The 18614-nt window shown below is 46.8% G+C and overlaps 1 protein-coding gene across 2 annotated transcripts in view; it reads right to left on the bottom strand.

Annotated features, from left to right (window-relative positions):
- RGMA (repulsive guidance molecule BMP co-receptor a) overlaps positions 1 to 18614 on the bottom strand; it is a 40647-nt gene that overhangs the window by 9628 nt on the left and 12405 nt on the right. For both annotated transcript variants that reach the window (XM_006123331.4, XM_006123332.4), the window contains exon 3: positions 107 to 618. In XM_006123331.4, coding sequence (XP_006123393.2) covers positions 107 to 618 — 512 coding nt within the window. The remainder of the gene's footprint in view (positions 1 to 106; positions 619 to 18614) is intronic.

Raw genomic sequence — 18614 nt, 5'->3', positions numbered from 1 at the left:
TGTGAGGCGGTTGGAGAAAAGGGGATTCAAAGGGTCACCCCCAAGGGGGGCAATGTCAGAATGTCGCCATGCCCCGGGGGACAGGCCATCTGCCCCATGCCTTTACCTTGGTCGTTGCCGTTGCCAGGGACCCAGGTAGCACTGGCGTGTTGGTGACCTGGACGTTCAGGTAGTTATTATCTATGAGCGGCCAAGCCCCCTGCACTTTGCAGGTCTGGAAGCTGTCTGTGAAAGTCCTGAGGTGGGGATCCCCAAAGAGCCCACAGTGGGTGTAGTTTGGAGGGGCTGAGTGCTTGTGAAAGCTCTTCTCGTAGTGGCAGATCTCCGGGCTGTCGGAGCGCTCCTGGCTGTCCCCGGGGGGCAGTGTGCGAAGGCGGGGCTGCGAGGTGGGGCCATCTTTGGAGCAGTTGTGTTGGACCATGAGGTCGTCTATGCCATGAACGGCAGAGTGGTAGGCCAGGTCCCCCCTGCAGGTGCGAGCTGTGCGGCGGGTGCAGTGAGCGTAGGTACGGAGAGCTGTGCAGAACTCCGGTGCCTCCTCCGTGCCAAGGTGGTGAGAGCCTGACGTGGCCGCCCAGAACTCAGAGTTACACTTCAGGATCTTGCACTGAGAGGTCACTGCAGGGAAAAAACCAAAGGTGTTAGCAAGATGCCCAATACACAGCTCAAGTACAGCACACCACCACAATGCCACCTCTGCTGGTGAGGCACAGCTGTGGCAGCTGGGTAGCTACACACACCTCACTACCAATAGAACAAGGCAAGAAGTGAAGAAGAACCCAGTCCCCAGATGACTCCTAACGGGGAAAATTAAGGCGGACTGACAGAAATGCAGGGCTGGAAGGGACATTCAGAGATCAAGTCCAGCCCCTATTCTGAGGAAAGACCAGATAAACCTAGATTATCCTTGGCAAGTGTTTGTCCAATTGCTTTTTAAAAACCTCTGAGGCAGAGATTCCACGGTCTCCCCTGGAGGCCTAGTCCAGCTCAGCCGCTCTTAGAAAGGTCTTCCAATATCTGACCTAAATCTAGATTAAGCCCATTGCTTGTGGTCCTGCCTTCAGTGGGTGTGGAGAACAACAGATCAGTCTTTCTATAAGAGCCCTCAGCATATCTGAAGACTCTCTATGTTGGCTGGGATGCTGAGAACAGCTTAACATCATTCATTTGGGAGAAGGGGGGGGGGGGAGGAATACCATTGAGCCTTTAACATCAAGAGGCTTTTAGGGCCTGGCATTCAAAAATATGCCTGGGCAATGGTGAATCCAAAATGGTGTGCACAATGGTGCCAGAGATTTGCATTTTTCCAGGCCCAAAGCAGGTGTCTATGCACAGTGGGCTACCTAGATGAATAAGTGGTCTCCTTATGCAGCTGATTTGTGTACAGAAGCATCGGCTCTGTGGGGCTTCACACACAGCAGTGGGCCTGTGTGTGGACACTGGGGTAAAATCAGGTCCTTAGCAGTCGTAAGGGAGAAAGCCCTGGTTTTACACCCACCCAGCACTCAGGCAAAGTAAGGAACTCTGTCAGCTCAGCAGATCTTCGCATTTGACAGGTAAGGTTCTGAAGACTGGGGATTTTTTGCTGATATAGCTGCACTAATGCAAGCCCCTAGTGCAGACACACCATGAAAAGTGGCTTATGCTGCTACAGCACCCCCTTGGATCCCAGGGGCTGTCTGAAGTAGGGAAGCAACAGCAGTGCAACCTCTTCAAGTGCCAACAAGCCCTGAACACCCCTCGCCCAGTAGGTAAAGACATAAGACCAAGATTCTTAGCATTAGGTTTGATTTCAAGGGGCGGTTCAATTTGTTCACACTCTGTGGGCTGCCTGACACCCCCCCTTCACCACCACTATATTGTGCTGCTCTCACACATTCCCCAATCCCTGCACCCCTGTTGTGAGTCTCCTGTCCTGCACTAAACTCTCTTGAAGTTCAAATGCCTGGCTCCTCCAGGGTCAGCAATGCGCTCAAACCAGACAACTGGGCAGCTGTCTGGGGAGCCTAAAAGGCAGAACGCTGCAGAGGAAATGCAGTGCAAAGGAGGAACAAAGTACAAAGGAGCCTTCTCAAGCAGCTATCGATCGCCTGATCTCCTGTAGCTAGCACCTTGACACATTGCCCATTCCAGCGGCTCCATTAATGCTGAGAGCAGTGCCTGCCGACCTCTGGCCCCTTTGCCCCTGCCTCAGTGCTGTTCTAAAGCTGCAGAGATATGGGCATCAAAGGGAAACGTGTGAAAGGAAACAGGCAGAATCTCAATCAGCTTCTGGCGTGGCCTGTGTAGAAAACAGTTCAGCTTGGACAAGCTACTAGAGCAGCCTTCGTATCCAACCAGCAAGCCTCTGGCTCCCAGGTCAGTGCAACCATAGGGGCTACACACATGGAAGGCCCTCTACCAACTCTGACTTATGCAGCTGAGCACTCAGAGCAGTGCCAGATGCCCACAAGTCTAGGCACAAGCAGGGAAAGCCACATACAATGAGCGTTAGATTTAGTTCTTTCAGAGGAACATATTTTCCGCAGAGGGATGTGGCTCCCCTGGAGCAGGACACGGAAGTGACTTCGCAAAGTTCTAGACACAGGGCCTGCCCTGCACATCACACAGCTAGCGCGCCGGCAATGGTAATTTGGAACCTCTCATTGCTCACAGTGCTTAAATATTCCTTCCCCTCCTCCTAATCAGTCCCCTTGGGAGCACATGGAAACTGTGCAGGATCAGGCCCCAAAGACGGAATTAAAAACAACATTGCAGATGCTTTCTGGGGTTCTCGTGCGTATGCCTGTCCTTGGCTGTATTGAGAGAGCAGTTTGCGAGGCAGTTACACGTGCACAAATGAAGCTACACAACCCAGCACCACTTCTTACCAAAGACTATGGTCAAGTTTTAACTATCTGCTGGCAGTGATGGAAACACAACAGGTGCCGGAGAATGGACGGGGAACAGGACTATAAATCAGAAAGGACTCTGCATGAAAGCCTCCAGCTCCTGTCACTTTCCAACAGGAATGTGAAAGTGTAACCATGTATGTGATTAATTGATCGGTTAACGTTCACAGTTACACACAGATTCCTGGTACACCTGGGGAGCTGGTGTAAAAGCTGGCTCCCTGCCCATGCCGTCTCCCAAGGAGCTGCCCACCGCCCCGCCTCTGAATTTTTTCAGTGGTTACACGGTTACTTAATTAACTCCATTTTAACATCCCTACTTTCCGAGAGGAATGAAATGTAAAACAAAATGGTGGAAAGTTTCTGAGTTTAAAAAATCCAGGATTAACAAGCATGGTTGCCAGTAATAACAGAACCTCATTTGATTTCACACCAAACTTATGAACCATTTTTCCTGACCAGGTAGAGGAAGGGGGTTAGTCATGATGACAGTGATGGCAATGAAGAACAAGTCAATTTCCTTTCACATTCTGATCTTTCAATGCACTGGAAATAATTTTGAAGGGATTGGCAGGACAAGAGGAAAGCAATGAAGTGCACTAGATAGCAACTTAGGAGCTGGATCTACTGAAATTTGAAGATTTGAAATTTTATGAACTTTTTATTCCATTAACTCCTTATTTCCCGGTTAGTTTGTGACATGGGTGCTCTACTGCATAGGATCATTTTTACTTCACCAATGTCCACTTCAATCTGGACATATTATTCCACCACTATCCCTTTTCAGTTTATTGCATTTTGTTGGAACATCCACATCATGTAACCATGGGTTTATCACCAGACCACTGCGTGAATTGCAGAGAAAACCTGTTGTTGTGTGTTTCAGCCAGAAGAGATTCTTCTGTTTGATCATATAATCGCAGTGGTACATACCCCAGAGCCTGGATTTATGACTTCTAGGCCCTAAAAGCCACATGTTAAAATTGTCTGTGATTAAACATGGCGAATGCAACACCATGTGAGGACATGTTACAGGCCTAGCACACAGATTAGAGGCAGGGAAAGTAAAGAGCGCTCTGGATTTGGGCACGCGACTATAAACAATCAGATTAGCACACAACAGAACACCGCCACCAGCGTGCCAGTCTGTTGTTGTGATGATGCAATCAGACTTTGCTGGCACATGGAATGCGAACAGGCAGCATTTCAAGGTGAGACTTTCAAGGTGTGGGTTGGAATGACAAGTTCAGTGTGAAAGGGTGTCATATAGGGAGATTCCTGCTTCCTTTCTCGGGTGACAAGCCACCCATGCTCAGGATTGTGATGCCACTAAGAATACATCGCTGATCCTATGATAAAAACAGAACCCTATCCAGAGACCCCGCCCCCCACGGTCACCAGTGTTCCCTGTAACCTGTCCACTTGTGCGACTGCTCAGGAGACATTCAAATACCGCTCAGCTGATTAGCAGAATGCTCACAACTAGGTTTTGGGTTTCTACTGGTGGTGCACATTCACACGTTTCTCAGTGCATATACAATGTTATTCCACACATGGATGGTAAAGATTAGAGAGAACATTGATGGTCACCAGCTAAACTGTACATCAGGGGCATTAGGCAATAGGACGTGCAACATACAGTTTAGTAAAAATCCATCAGTAACAGCTGTAGGGCTCAGATACTCATTTATAGGAGTCCAGCAGTTTCCAGGAATAGGGTTCTTTGTGCTGGTCTCTAAGGGGTGCATCTTCCGGCTTGGAACAAGAGCTCCATGCCAAGTTCTGCATTGGCATCTGGGCTCTGATCCAAAGCTGACAGTGCAATAACGAGGCCTCTGCTGCCGCATCACAGGTGCAGTCCTTCTTTTGAGCCAATAACCAAAACTCTCCTCTGCACATCCCTCACAGCTCTCCCCCTGGGAGTTGAGGCTCTAGTGCACTCACAGCAATAGCCTGAGGACTGCTCTCTCAACACGGCAGGCCTCTAACAGCTCTGGCCATACGCCTGCTATCGCTGAGCACAGGCTGGTTGCACATGGCTGGCGTCTAACTCATTACTTTATAAGGTACTTGAATAAAAGCAAAGAAACAAAAAAGCCAGATTCATTCCTTCCCTTGCCCAGTAGGGGGAGCATTTTTCTTAAAGATCTTATCATTTGGGTTTTGGCAAAACACTTTGATTTGCTGTTTCTGCAGGGCCCCATATAAGGCTAGATTTCCAAAGCCAGGTGCCTAAGGAGCAGGCCTGCACTGCGTGCCTCTGTGTGTAAGTACGCATGCAGAAGAAACCCTTTGACACGCAGTTCTCCTATTTACAGGCCTCATGCTGGTTGGGACTCCGTTATGGAAAAGGCAGCTCATCTCGCTCTGGATTTGCACCTGGAGCAAGCCAGGGAGGTGGCCCTTCCTTCCTAATCTCTCCCCTGCCAACAGATAAAGACAGCGGGGTCAATTCCATTTCACAGGGCACTGAATAACCACGGGTCTCAGATAGGCTGTTTGTGGCCTTGTTCTTCTAATCTGTTGGCAAAGCCTCCCTCCCCCACCACCTCCCTATCAGATCTGTTCAATAGTGCGATTGTCTGACACCTCCAGCTCACACAAACACCTGCGTGACTCACCCCACCTCACCCCACCCCCAGCAAGACACGAGTCAGGCCTGAGGAACCCTACAGGCAGTGCGCTGGAAGGGAGATGGAGGAGCAAAGAAACCAGAACAAGGCAGGGGAAAAGACAACGACCCTTCCCGCTCGCCTCCCACCCCCATATGCGTCTCCTCCTGCCTTCTCTGGCAGAGGCTTTGGTATAAAAGCAAAAACTCATTTGAACAGGCGCCAAGAAACTATGTTTATTCAATTTCACATAATCTATTTTCCATCTCCTCACAATGGATCTGTTTTTCAACCGCAGATGATTTAAGCATGGAAACAAGCCCCTCTGCCGGTATCATTCAGAGATGCACAGAGCAGGTCGCCTGAGCAATTCTGGGCACGGGCCTCCCCCAGGGAGCTTGGACCTGGGTGACATTTCTCAGTGTGCACACCAATGTTCCCAGGGCCATCCCTACCAGTGCTGGTGCCCTACACAGCCCAGCACTGGTACCTCCCTGGGCGGGAGGAGGGGTGAAGCTGTTGGGAAAAGGGGGTTACCAACGCTCCCAGGCTGGACGCCTTTTACTGCAAAGGGTGTTTGGCCCATCCGATCTGGGAGAGTTGGCAACCTGGAGCATGGCTAGGAGGGAGGCATGAGCTGGAGGACTCAGGAGTAACAGCAGCTGCCTGATAAGCAGGGGCTTGGCCAGGAGATGGGTCGAGGAGAGGGTGGCTGGACTGGCACTGATCTGGGGGCGGCCGAAGTCCATATGTAGCCCACAGCTACCTAGGACACCATGAAATCTGGGGCAATTTGGTGTCCCACATTTCGTGATATCCTACGTAGCTGCATGTTTTGAGTTTGGGTAGGGATATCCCTGCATGTGCCCCCACATGGGCCTGCTCCCTGGCATATGATCGGGAATGACAGGGAAGGTGGGTCCTTAAGGCTCTCTTTTGTCTCAAGATATGGCCCATGCTATGTAATGATACGGGAGCCTGTGGCCTTTTGGAAACTGATGGTTTTACTTTAGTGACCCCTCTACCCATTTACAGGGTGACATTCATGGATTCCACAGGGAGTCCTGGAACTATGCAGGGTGCTGAAAAAGCAGGCTCCTGAATGCAGGAATTTTAAATGGAGGTGAATGGATATCAGGAGCTCAAGTAGCTAATCAAAGGCTACTGATATTAAGACGGGTGGGACCATTAGATCATCAACTCAGGCCCCCTATATATCACAGGCCACAGAATTTAACTCAGTTATCCCTATTGAATCCAGTGACTTATGTCTGGTTCAAACATATATTCCAGAAGGAATGCACCACTTCCCTTGGCCGTTTGTTCCAATGGTTAATCACGCCCATTGTTAAAAATCTGTGCCTTATTTCCTATTGGAATTTGTCAGGCTTTAGCTTCCGGCCCTTGATTCTTGTTCAGCTTTTCTCTGCTAGATTAAAAAGTCCTTTTGGTGTCCAGCATTTTCTCCTCAGGAAGGTGCTTATATCTCTACTGTAATTATGTCAACTCTCAATCTCCTTTCGGATAAGCTAAATAAATTGGGCATTTTAAGTCTCACACAATACGGCATTTTTTCCAGCCCTCGGATCCGTCTTGTGGCTTTTATCTTTTTTGTCCCTCTCTTATTTTTCAACATCCTTTTTAAAACATGGAGACCAGCAATGGATGCAGCATACTAGTCTTGCAGATGCCATGTACAGAGGTAAAAGGGCTTCCTTACTTTTGCTCATTCCTGGGTGCAATTTTTTGATCAAACATTTTGGCGGGGGAAAAGAAAGATTTGGTGACACCAACAAATATGAATTTATGCTCATTTGGCTGCACTGTTTTGGTAGAAAAAGAAAATCTAACAAGAAATTATAAAAATAGAACCATATCAACATTTTTAAGCAAAACATTCCAATCTGTTTAATTGAAATTCTTTTTAATTTGAAAAGAACTAAAAATACTTAAAATCAAAATAAAATGTTTTGTTCTACTTTAGATTAAACATTTTGTTTGACCTGAAAGATTTTTTTTTTTTTTACATTTGGACCTGACAAAAATTTCAAAAATGTTTTTGTTCCAACCAAAATAATTTACATTTTTCCCAAGAATTGCCAGAAAACCAAAAACTCCATTATCTTTCTAAATTCACTCATTGTACTTCAATGACTGCGCAAGACCTTTTTGCCATAGCATTTTGCCTGGGCCCTCATGTTCAGAGGCTTATTCTGTGATCCCAAATCCTATCTTTTTGCTGCTCTGCAGGACAGAATCTCCCATTCTGTTCCTAGAGGTATAACTAAATTTGCATTTGGTTGCATTAAAACTTTCTGACTACGTTCATTTCATAAAGAGACCCACATTGTTCTATATGACTACTCTATTATGTTCATTTTTTACCGCTCCACCTGCATCCACAAATTTTTTCAGAGAAAAGATTGAATAGTGTCTGGACTAATAACAATCCCTGAAGAACTCCACCAGAAACACTCCCAATTGATAACAAATCCCCATTAACAACTAATTTGCAAGAGCTAACCGTTAGACTATTTTCAGTGCATTTTGCGTGTGCTTTATTGATATCGTATAATGCTAACTTTTTAATAATGTCATGCAACCTAAATCAAATACCTTACAAAAGTTTAACTCTACTACATCTATGCAATTTTCTTTATCAAGAAAATCTATAATCTCATTGAATAATTAAATCCAGTTTTGTTTGACAAGACCTATATTTTATAAAACCATGTAAACTTTAATTCCACTCCTATTCTCTAATTCTTTATCAGCTGAATTCCATCTAAGATTTCCCATTATTTTGCCTGGGATTAATGTCAGGCTAACTGGATTATAGTTACCTGGGTCATCTTGCATGCCCTTTTTGAATATTGGTACAACATTAGCATATATCCAATTTTTCTACAGTATCTGGTATTTTAAAATTTATTGAAAATTAACATGGGGGAGGGGAGGAGAAACTCCTCAGCCAATTCTTCTGGGACTCTTGGGTGCAAATTATCCAAGGCTGCCAATTTAAAAATGTTTATCACTAGTAGATGCTATTTAACATCATCTTGGGAGGACTGCAAAACACTTCATCATCCTCATGGGATATGAGTACACCCCGCTGCTTCCTTCTATATACAGAACAGCAATAGTTACTGAATACTTCTACTGAACACCTTTCTGTATCATTATTAATCTCCATCTAGTAATGGGCCTATATCATTGGATTCCTTTTTTGTCCTAATCCTCTTTAAAATACATCTTTATCCATCACGATGAGGTCCAAAATAGAGTTACTTCATGTACGGTTAAACAGCTTTTGTATTAGAAAATCATCATCTATAATTTATAGAAACTCTGATGATTTACTACTGGTTACTCCCCACTAACAGAGGCTGCTCTAAGTCTAAACGTTGACATCCCTATTAGGAATTAAGGAATCTAACTTCAGGTTTGAAAAAATTTGACCTGTACGTTTTTATATTCCCATGGTCCAATCCATTCTTCCTACCCACAGAGAGACACCTGGGCTCCTATCTGAAAAGTCACAGAGCAAGGTCAATTCCACCAAGACTTCAGAGAATCCAAAGACAAATTGATAAGCCCTGATTTACAATTAAAAGCTAGCCATCCTTGAGCACCATAGCTAAGCTGACCTAGGCCCCACTGTAGCTGCAGCTAGATTGAGGTTGGAACAGTGTCTCACTACAGCGGCATATCTGCTATGCTGCCACTGTTGTGCATTAATTACAACAAATCCATGCAAAAACCTTCATCCCAGCAGATCATTCCATTAGCAAACACCTACCAGTCAACTTTGTCTAGTTCTCAGTCTGGAAGAAAATGAGAAATGCCAGACTAACACGGCTACATTTCTATCACGATTCTACCTACTATAATATATCTCTATCATATTTTGGTATTACTTTGTGTAAATGCCTATTTGTGTGTCTACATTGTGTCATGTGTGTGTACAGCGAATGAGAGTCAAGACTTGTGTGTATAATGTGCAGTAGGTATAATATATGTGTAATTTACTCGATGTGCAATATTCCTGCATCCTGTCATGTTGTGGATAGAAATAAGCCCCTAACTGCCTGTTCTGTGGTATATGCAGCAAGTGGCAGAGAAAACAAAAACCTCCATCCCACCAGCCTGAATGATTGATGGCGTGCCTTGAATAGAGTCCAACTATATTTCAGCAGGAGGAGGGGGAGGAACCATGCAGTGAAGAAGAGCCAGTGGCCATCTGACCCAGGCAACTGTGAAAGGATTTGTGCATCATGGCAGCGTTCGTTTCTTCCAGGGACCTCCTTTGAACTGTTAATCAAGCACAATCTTGCAGAATAATAGCCTGATTATTATTGCCTTGTTTGCATAACAAAAAGGCCCAATAAAACCGATTTGACTGAGCTCAGAGGGGGTGTGAAAGATCTTCCCTGAGAAAGTCGCTGCAGGAATGCAGCAAACTGCTCCAAAGTCTGAACCCAGGAAGAAAGACAATGTAATTTGCCATCAAGAAAAAACCCAATAGACCAATAAATTACCCATGTGCAAAGGGATTAGATCAGGTTTCAGCTGCACTGGAGTGGAGGGTGGGGAGGGGACTGAAGGGGGAAAATAAACCTGACTCTCTTAAAGCAACAGTGTTAATTTTGTAAGGGAATGGAGATGGAGGATCACTCTGTATTATGGGCTGGATTCTTTACAACAACTTAAATGGGAGGAAAATGTTCTTCAAGGTAAATGCATTTCAGTGGAGTTTCTCCAAACATCTGCTGGTGAAACTGAGAGAAATGTTCACCCATGCGGTTTCCTTTTTAATTCAGTCATCAGTCCTATTAGTCTGTGCAGGAGAGGATAGGAAAGAGATTTCGCAAGGTGTTTACTTGCATATAAAGAGAAACTGACGGGGAGAGGAAACCAAACAACTAGCCTTGGCCTAAGGATGTTAAAGTAGTGAGTAAATGACTAATCATGTACTTGATACAAATTGTATCGAGCGCATGATTAGTCGATAAGGGGCCAGCTTCAGTAGAAGCTGAGTATGCAGGCAGCCTGGCTCCTACTACATTTAAACTGCAGAGCCACAGTGGGAATAGGTCCAGGACGTGGTACGAGCTGGGACTGCTTCAGTCCTGGCTTGTGCCGGGTCCCACGCTGCACCTAGGGTTGCCAGGTGTCCGGTTTTCGCTCTGACAGTCTGGTAATTGCGCCTTCCGTCCGGTAAAAAACAAACAAACAGACAATGACCAGTATTTTCTGTTTTCCTCAGATGGAAGGCGGGCGGGGACATTTTTCCCCTGCCGTGTCTGCCAGGGGGAGCGGAGAGCTCAACAAGTTTAGTGCCCCCCACTTTTTTTGCTCAACCAATTTTTCCCCTGCCATGCCAGGATTTTTGTGATGGTATCTGGCAACCCTAGCTGCGTGTCTGCCTCCCCTGCTCTCCCACCACCATGGAGATGGTGCTGGGGAAAACTGGCTTTTCAGCTGGCTCCCCGCAACACTGGCTCCTGCTCCTTCCCCCATGCTGCCTCTGATAACGAGGCAGCAAGAGGGGGATGCGAGTAGTCGACTTGACTAGTCAACTATTCAACTGCTCTTTTATGTCCCTGCCTGGGCCATTCCATTTCCAACTTCTGTCATTCAAATGAGTAGATATCTGTCATCAGCCTCGCCCTTTTTTTCCCCACTGGGGAGTTCCTCCTCCCTTGGCACTGCAAAGTCATGGAGCAAGCAGAGGTAGGAAAATACAGGCAGTGTCTCCTACAGATGCATCAAGAAGAGTCCTGGATTGTTCTTATCACTTTGTTTCTTGTGTTCAGTGAATCAGCTGACCTTATGTGCAAAATGCCTTGCAAGGCAGCAAACATTTCTCTGCCCCTACAATCTTCTACTTGAGCCCAGCAAGATTTGCTCCTGCAGCCCTGTGAATACATGAACTGCCCCTCCATCCAGATTAAACTTCTTCAGATTTGGAATCAGGGTTCAGTGCTTGGCCAGTGTTGGGCCTTGGCTCAGGCAAAGTCGAACTAAAGTAGACAAGTCCAGCTACATGAGTAGCGTAGCTAGAGTCAACATACCTTAGTTACACTTTACTACAGCGTCCCCACTCTCCTGTGGGCTCCCCTTACTCCTCATGACCTGGTTGAGAACAGGAGTCAACAGGAGCTCAATTAGCAGTCAATTAAGCATGCCCTGACTAGACCAACTAAATCAACCCCCAAGAGAGCAATCTCTGCAGCATCTATCTCCTGGAAAATGTAGACAAGGCCTTTGTCTTGCAACAGATATTGCTAACAGCTAAATGGAGGCAGCCTGGTATGCAGGAGGTCACTGGTTTTATTCCTGACTTGGTAGGGGTGAGGCCCTGTGCCTTAGTTTCCCCATCTGTAAAATGGTATTGGTGAAGCTAATGCCCCTTAGACGTATAAGTGAGAAGCAGCAGCTAGGAGTACTGGTGTGTCATCACAGCAAACTCAAAATCCTGAAAGCCAGGTGTGCTTTCATAGTACCAGTGAGTCCTTCAAGATCACCAGTGCTTTAAAGCACAGTTTACAGGAGAGAGAACTGAGGCCCAGAGCAGTAAAGCGACCAACCAAGGTCAACAAAGTTTTCTAACTCCTAGTCCCGTCCTCTGACCAGGAGGCTCTGTACGCCCCGATGGGCCTTTCTTTGCATCAAACTCCACCAGAAAAGAGAAGACAAATCCACTTGGGCTCTGAAATCATTTGCCCATTGTGGTTCCTTTGCCCTTCACCTTTAAGGCAGGATTCCAGAGTCTCTTACAATATCCATATTCCTGCCTCAGAGTTTGGTGAGCCATGGAGATGAGGGAGGCCTCAAATCATTCCCCAAGAGGCTCAGAGCTGAGCTGTGGTTGTTTTCAAACCACAGCATTTTGCCCTGGCCTTGTTCTGTACAGACTGATTGTTACATGCACAACCTCTCCCCACAGCTGCATGACTGCAGCCAGGCCTGGCTAGCAGGTCCTTTGCCTTTCCCTAGCTTGTGAGAGAATGGTGCAGACAGTGCCAGGAAGGCCGCTGTGGGAAAGCACTTTGCACGACAGGTGTGTGTTTTTGCTAAGAATCATCCGCCCCACCACTCTTCTTGTGAAATTCCAACCCTTCAACACTGGGCTAAAGGAGATACCAAAAGGAGGAGTCAGAAAAAAGCCCCAAGCACATAAATCTGAAGGAGGCAAATTTACACAATTAAACAGTCTGCCAAGAATTGCGGCATTTCAATTAGAGGCGTTGATTTGAGTGCAGGGCGTGGAGAGTCAGCTGCCTGACTTTCACAGATGTCAGCTAGAACCTCACACAACCTAGGGGAAATTTCACACAAGCACACACACAGCCTTGTGTCTCGCCTGCCAGCCTCTCTCGTTCTCACAGGTACCTGTCTCTCTGTCTCCCGCCTCCCCATTCACATGCTACCATCCCGTGGATACGTCTACACTGCACACTTATTTTGAAATAAGCTCTTCTGGTATAACAAAAAAAGCAGTCATGTAGCACTTTAAAGACTAACAAGATGGTTTATTAGGTGACGAGCTTCTTTTCAGAAGAAGTGGGTCTGCCCCACGAAAGCCCATCACCTAATAAGCCACCTTGTTAGTCTTTAAAGTGCTACATGACTGCTTTTTTTTTGTTTTACCAAAATCAGACTAACACGGCTACCTCTCTGTTCCTGTTCCGGAATAGTTATTCCAAAATAGCTTATTTCGAAATAGCACGTCTACACTGCAGGGAAACATGAAAATTAGTCCGAGGCAGACTTCCCTAATGCAGATGTGTTATCTAGATTTACAGCCCCAGGAGGCACTCAGAAAGGCCCTGGTGAGGGGCTATTCAAAATAGCAGCAGTGGAGCGTCTACACACTCCTTATTTCGAAATAGCTATTTTGGAATAGGCGTTATTCCTCATAGAAAGAGATTTACAGATTTTGGAATAAGCCGTCCATTCTTTCGAAATAACGTAATGGCCGTGTAGATGCTCGCATTGCTACTTTGAAAAAACGCTAATTATCTCGAAATAATGGTGCCGGGGAGAAACACCCTGTATGTCCACATTCACAAACGACTAGTCCAGCTAACACTCAACTTTTCCTCTCCAAGTGCAAAAGAAACGATGCGCAAAATCCATAAACTCTACCAACGCTACCATCCGAGATCACAGGCCTTGGCGTTCACTGGTTTGTTTCTAAAAGGGGCGCATGTGCTGCAGCCCCTGACACAAGTTCTAAATGTCAGAAAAGAAATGAAAATGTCAAACCAAACCAGCTCTCCATCCTCTGCTCATTCAACCATCTTCCCTTCCCCCCCGCCCTCCCCCGGCCAATACCCGTAAAGAGAGAGGAGTTTTATGTGGTGCAGTAAAGGTCAGCAAACTTAGCTCTGTTAATGGGGAGCAAATTCCAAAGTCGGGTCCTCCAGAAGGAAGGCTGTGCACATGCACCATCCACTGAACCTAAGGAGGTTGTAGGGAATGCACATGACCCCACAGCCATGGGGGGGGAGGGCGGGGCAGATGGGTGCAAGGGGGAAGATGGGTTTCTTCTGAGCCCAGGCCAAATAACCATAAGATGTTGGAAACTCAAAGAGAAGACAGGAAGCCAACATCTCACAGGAAACTTAAACCACCAAGTCCCCTTCCTGGTGGGTGATTTTGTAGAACAGTCAGGACTCAAATGAAATGTCCTGCTCCCCAGATATGACCACACAGTTAGGGCCCAATCTGGCACCTGTGACAGTAAATGGCAAGTCTGGGATCAAGACTGGGCCTTCAGCTCCTCCAATAACCTAGCCTACCCAATGCTCCACCCTGAGGAACTCACGGATTTTGGCCTCATTCTGCCTCCCCAAGTGAAGCTCCTTGTAGCCATGTGCAGGACATTAAACAGCCACTTAGATGGCAACTTGTACACAGGGAGCCAGTTTGTTCTTTTGCAGTAAAAGCCCTATGACTTCATCGCAGGGATGGCATCTGGTTTTGCAATTGGATATAATTCAATTCTCCCTGCACGCTACAGGAACTTGTGCGGGTGGAGCAGTGATTTGGTGAGCAAGGCTGCTCTCGAGTGCAAAGAAATCTTTTCATGGGTATTGAAACGCCCGTTATTATCATTACATTTCATGCAAAGAAAGGGCCCAGGTATGGGACTCCTGCTCTTAATTACAATATTTGTCAACTGTAGGCTGCAAAGCCTTTTAAAACCATTTATGAGTGAAAAAGTTCTCATAAAAAAAATGGGACTAACTGCCTGCAGAGCCAGGCAGTGTGGACAGGGCTCTGCCAATGCAACTCAGTCCTGACCTGCAGCCCCCCATGTATTTCAATGCAAAATCCTCTGCCAGGCCCCTCACTGGCAGCACAATTCCAGTCCTGAGCCCACACCACTGCACTTCCAATACCCCTCAATTCTGCCCCTTCCTCCGCACAACAAACCCTCCCTGATTTTCAGCCTTGGGCTCCCCACGCAGCTCTGCTGATGCCCCTCAGGCCTGATTTCTGCTAATTCAGTTCTGGCTCACTCCCCCCACAGCTCTGTCAAACAACAAAGCATAAAAGAGCAAAACCGGCAGCACCCTCCTGCTTCCCTAGTCCTTGACAGTCCCTCTGTTCTGCCACTGCACAAGGCTAACCCACAGCAACCTCCCGACTATTCAAGTCCTGGGCCTGTGCTGAGACAAGACTGACAATTGTGTGCAACAGACGTGCTGATGAGTGTTGGTTTATGTGATGTATCCCTTAGGGACTTGGAGGAGAAACCCTAAAACTCTTTGCCACAGTAGCCTGACCTAGCATTTCAACCCAGGTCTCCAGGGGCAGCAGGTTGGTGCAGAAACCCACTAGGCCTCTGGGTAAAGAAGTTTTTAATGACTGCACAGCTCTGTGATCGTTTTTATGTGCACGTCTGACGTGGTGCAGCTGTTCAGGCCACAGAAGAAGAAAACTTCAGCTGTTGCTATTATAAACCCAAAGTTCCCCCTAACGTCTCCCAGTTCCTATTAAGCAGGGGCTTGGAATTAAAAAAGTGGCGATGCCCATGAAAAAAAGCCCACACTCTCTGCAATGAAAAACCAGGTACCTCCTTTTAGCTCCCGTGAGATTCTCAGTGGCCTCCTCGCAAAACTAGAGTCTACATCCCATATAAGAGACCCACTTCAGCACAGCAAGAAACATGTGAAGCCAAAAGACTTTCCAGGTCTACATTTGTCGCTCTTCTCTACTACAATGCCTAACACAAGAGCCACCCCTGCGGCCAATCTGCTCTATCTCCTCAGGACTGGGAATACTCTAAGCGCTGTCACTTTAAGGGTTTAGAAGGTGTTGTTTTAACAACCTCTAAGCCCCCCTTCTCAGTTTCAGCTTAGTGCTGAGATCACATCCCTCACTGCAGCTAAGAGACAAAAGCCATTTATCAACCTATCTGATAAACCTCCAATAGGCTTGATCCTTATCTGGAATAAACCACACTGCCTGGATGGACTGGAAGCATTAATTCCTACTCCTCTGAGAAAGGTGTTTATTACAGTTTGGGACAGCAAATATCAGGGTCACCTCATCCCGAGGAACTGGTCAGGCATCCCAGCTAGACCCAAATCAACAGCAGCTTCCAAATGAATGTTATTTGGGGGCAAACTCTCCCCTAGGGTCGGTCCTTAGATAAAACTCATAGGGCTAGATTTTCAATACAGGTCAGCCCCTAGTTAGGCTCTGAAATACACCGCTGGATGTATTTAACAAAAGCTCAGCACAAGTGCCACATATATTACCCAAAGAGTTACATACGGGAGCTACCAGGTACCAGCTTAGTTTAGAAACAAGGCTCTAATAATGAGGGTCGAGCATTTGGAAACTGAGCCCAGATCACTGGGAAATCTGGCCCTTACATTCCTCAGCAGATTTGCTTAGGGAACAAGGAATAAAAACAATAAATAGTCAGGATTGGTCTGATTCTCCAGCCAAGCACTAATTTGTACTGGTGCAATGGGGTTGCTCCTGAGCCATTCTGGGATGAGATAATCCAGCCCGATGGTACAAATAGGAGGAACTCAGGGCAAGCCACTAGGGTCAAAACACCAGGGCTATGTCTATACTGCAACCTTATTTTGAAATAACGCGTGTTATTTCGAAATAACAGAGTGCGCGTCTACACAGCAAGCCCGTTATTTCGAAATGATTTCAAAGAGTGTTCTTCCTTCGACTTCCTGCAGTGTAGACAGCACGAAAAGCCGAGTGAAGGTACGTCGGCTTCAGCTATGCAATTAACGTAGCTGCAGTTGCGTATCTTAACTCGACTTTAGCCCACAGTGCAGACATTCCCCACGAGATCTGACTCAAATCAACAAAAAATGTGAGGCTTGGTAGGACACTCAGCTCACACACTGAGCGTTCTGTGGGGACTAGCTGGGAGCAGTGCTTGGGTCAGCCCCTATAAACCAGCTATAACCTTCAGAAACAATGTTACGACTCCATCAGGTTTATGCCACCTCTTTACTATGTGCTGCTGAGATGTGACTTAGCAGGAGGCAGAATGGAGAGAAGTGGAGAGACACCCAGGTGCAGACACCCCTTTTTCTTCCTCCTACCTCCTGGACCCCGAATAAAATACACAGCAAGGGATAAGCATAATAACGAGCATGGTCTAAATTTGTGCCCAAACTCCTTTTAGCAGTTCACAGTGAGGCTTGATTACCCAGTTTTGCCAGTTCCTTGAAATATATTTGGCTGTTGAGGTGGAGAATTAAAAAAAAAAAACACAAACACACAGATCTAATATCAAGTTCTTTCTTGCATGGCACTTTGGCTCAAAGGCTATGTAAAGAACTTAAGCAACAAGCATTGGATCTGATCAAAAACTCCCCACAATGCACATCTCTGTGCTCAATTTCCTCAGGGCTAAAATATCCCAGCGATCAGGGAGATGTAGGTGGAGGTATTGATCCTGATATTTCAACGAAGGGGTTTATTTTAGTGAATCAGGAAGGGGGCTAATTTATTTATGTACTGCATGTGTGAGAAAGACAGCTTAGCTTAAGAGATTTAGATAGTGCAAAAGAACTGCCCGGGCAATAGGAAAGGAAGAAATGATATAAAAAAGAAAACAGAGCGGGGGATTAAACTTTAGGGTTTTTCTCTGTCTCCGTCTCCCCCCCATTTTTTAAAAAAAGAGGTAAAGAAACTGGAGAGTTTGGGAAGGAACAAATCTGCCTCTGTGGAGTTGGTTTCCCCTCCCCCAACAAAAACAAGCACTCACGGCTCGAAGGAATTTGCAGCCACAGATCTGCCAAAAACATTGTGAAAAACTATGGGGGATTCATTGGAACCAGATGGCGTTTTCAGCTGTAATTCTGAAATTCTCTCCTTTTCTGACACAACACAAACAAAGCGGGGGAAGACAGAGGGTGGCCCGCAAATGTTATCAAACAGAAAGATAAGCAAGAGCTGCAAGTGTAGGTATGTGTGCGCCGGGGAAGCAGTATAATGGGGGCGCAAAGCTTTAGGAAAGGAGATCAGCCCCTTGCAGCCGCTCTGGCTGCAAAGGGGGCCACTTGCTTCCCCTCCTGTGACAGGAGCAACAGCCTCAGACCCAGCGAAGCAAATTTTTCTGACTGAGCAATGGCCCGGCAAAGGCGGCAGGCAGGGCTACAAACCCAAGCCAAGCCGGGCAGTGTCGGAAGAGGAGGGCTTGTGGGATAACCTGGCCCCCTCCAGCCCGAAGCTGCTGACTCGGAATTCACTGGTGTGTTCCTCCACTTTTATCCCCGTGCAACTCTCTTGCAACAAATGAAGTCAGGCTGGTGTCCAGCCGCAGTGACTAGCAGGATCGGGACCGTGAATGTGCATACAGTGAAACATCCCTTCAGAGGGCCCGAGTTTGCATGTAAGCTGGAGCCTCCCTCACCCCACCCCCCATCACATCTCAAAATCCAGTCCCTACTCACTGCCCTGCTTTTTCTAAGCACCAGGCACATTTCAGATCCTGGGGCCAACCTCTGCAGCTCCCCACCGGGCAACCAGTCAATGGGCACAGCCTGGCACGGAGTAGCTATTCCCCTAGTCACATTTCTCCTTCTGCCCCTGCCCGCAGCACCCGGGAGAGCTAGAA

Source organism: Pelodiscus sinensis, chromosome 14 (genome assembly GCF_049634645.1).
Source record: "Pelodiscus sinensis isolate JC-2024 chromosome 14, ASM4963464v1, whole genome shotgun sequence".
In the NCBI taxonomy this organism is placed as follows: domain Eukaryota; kingdom Metazoa; phylum Chordata; order Testudines; family Trionychidae; genus Pelodiscus; species Pelodiscus sinensis.
This window is presented reverse-complemented; position numbering and strand designations above follow the sequence as displayed.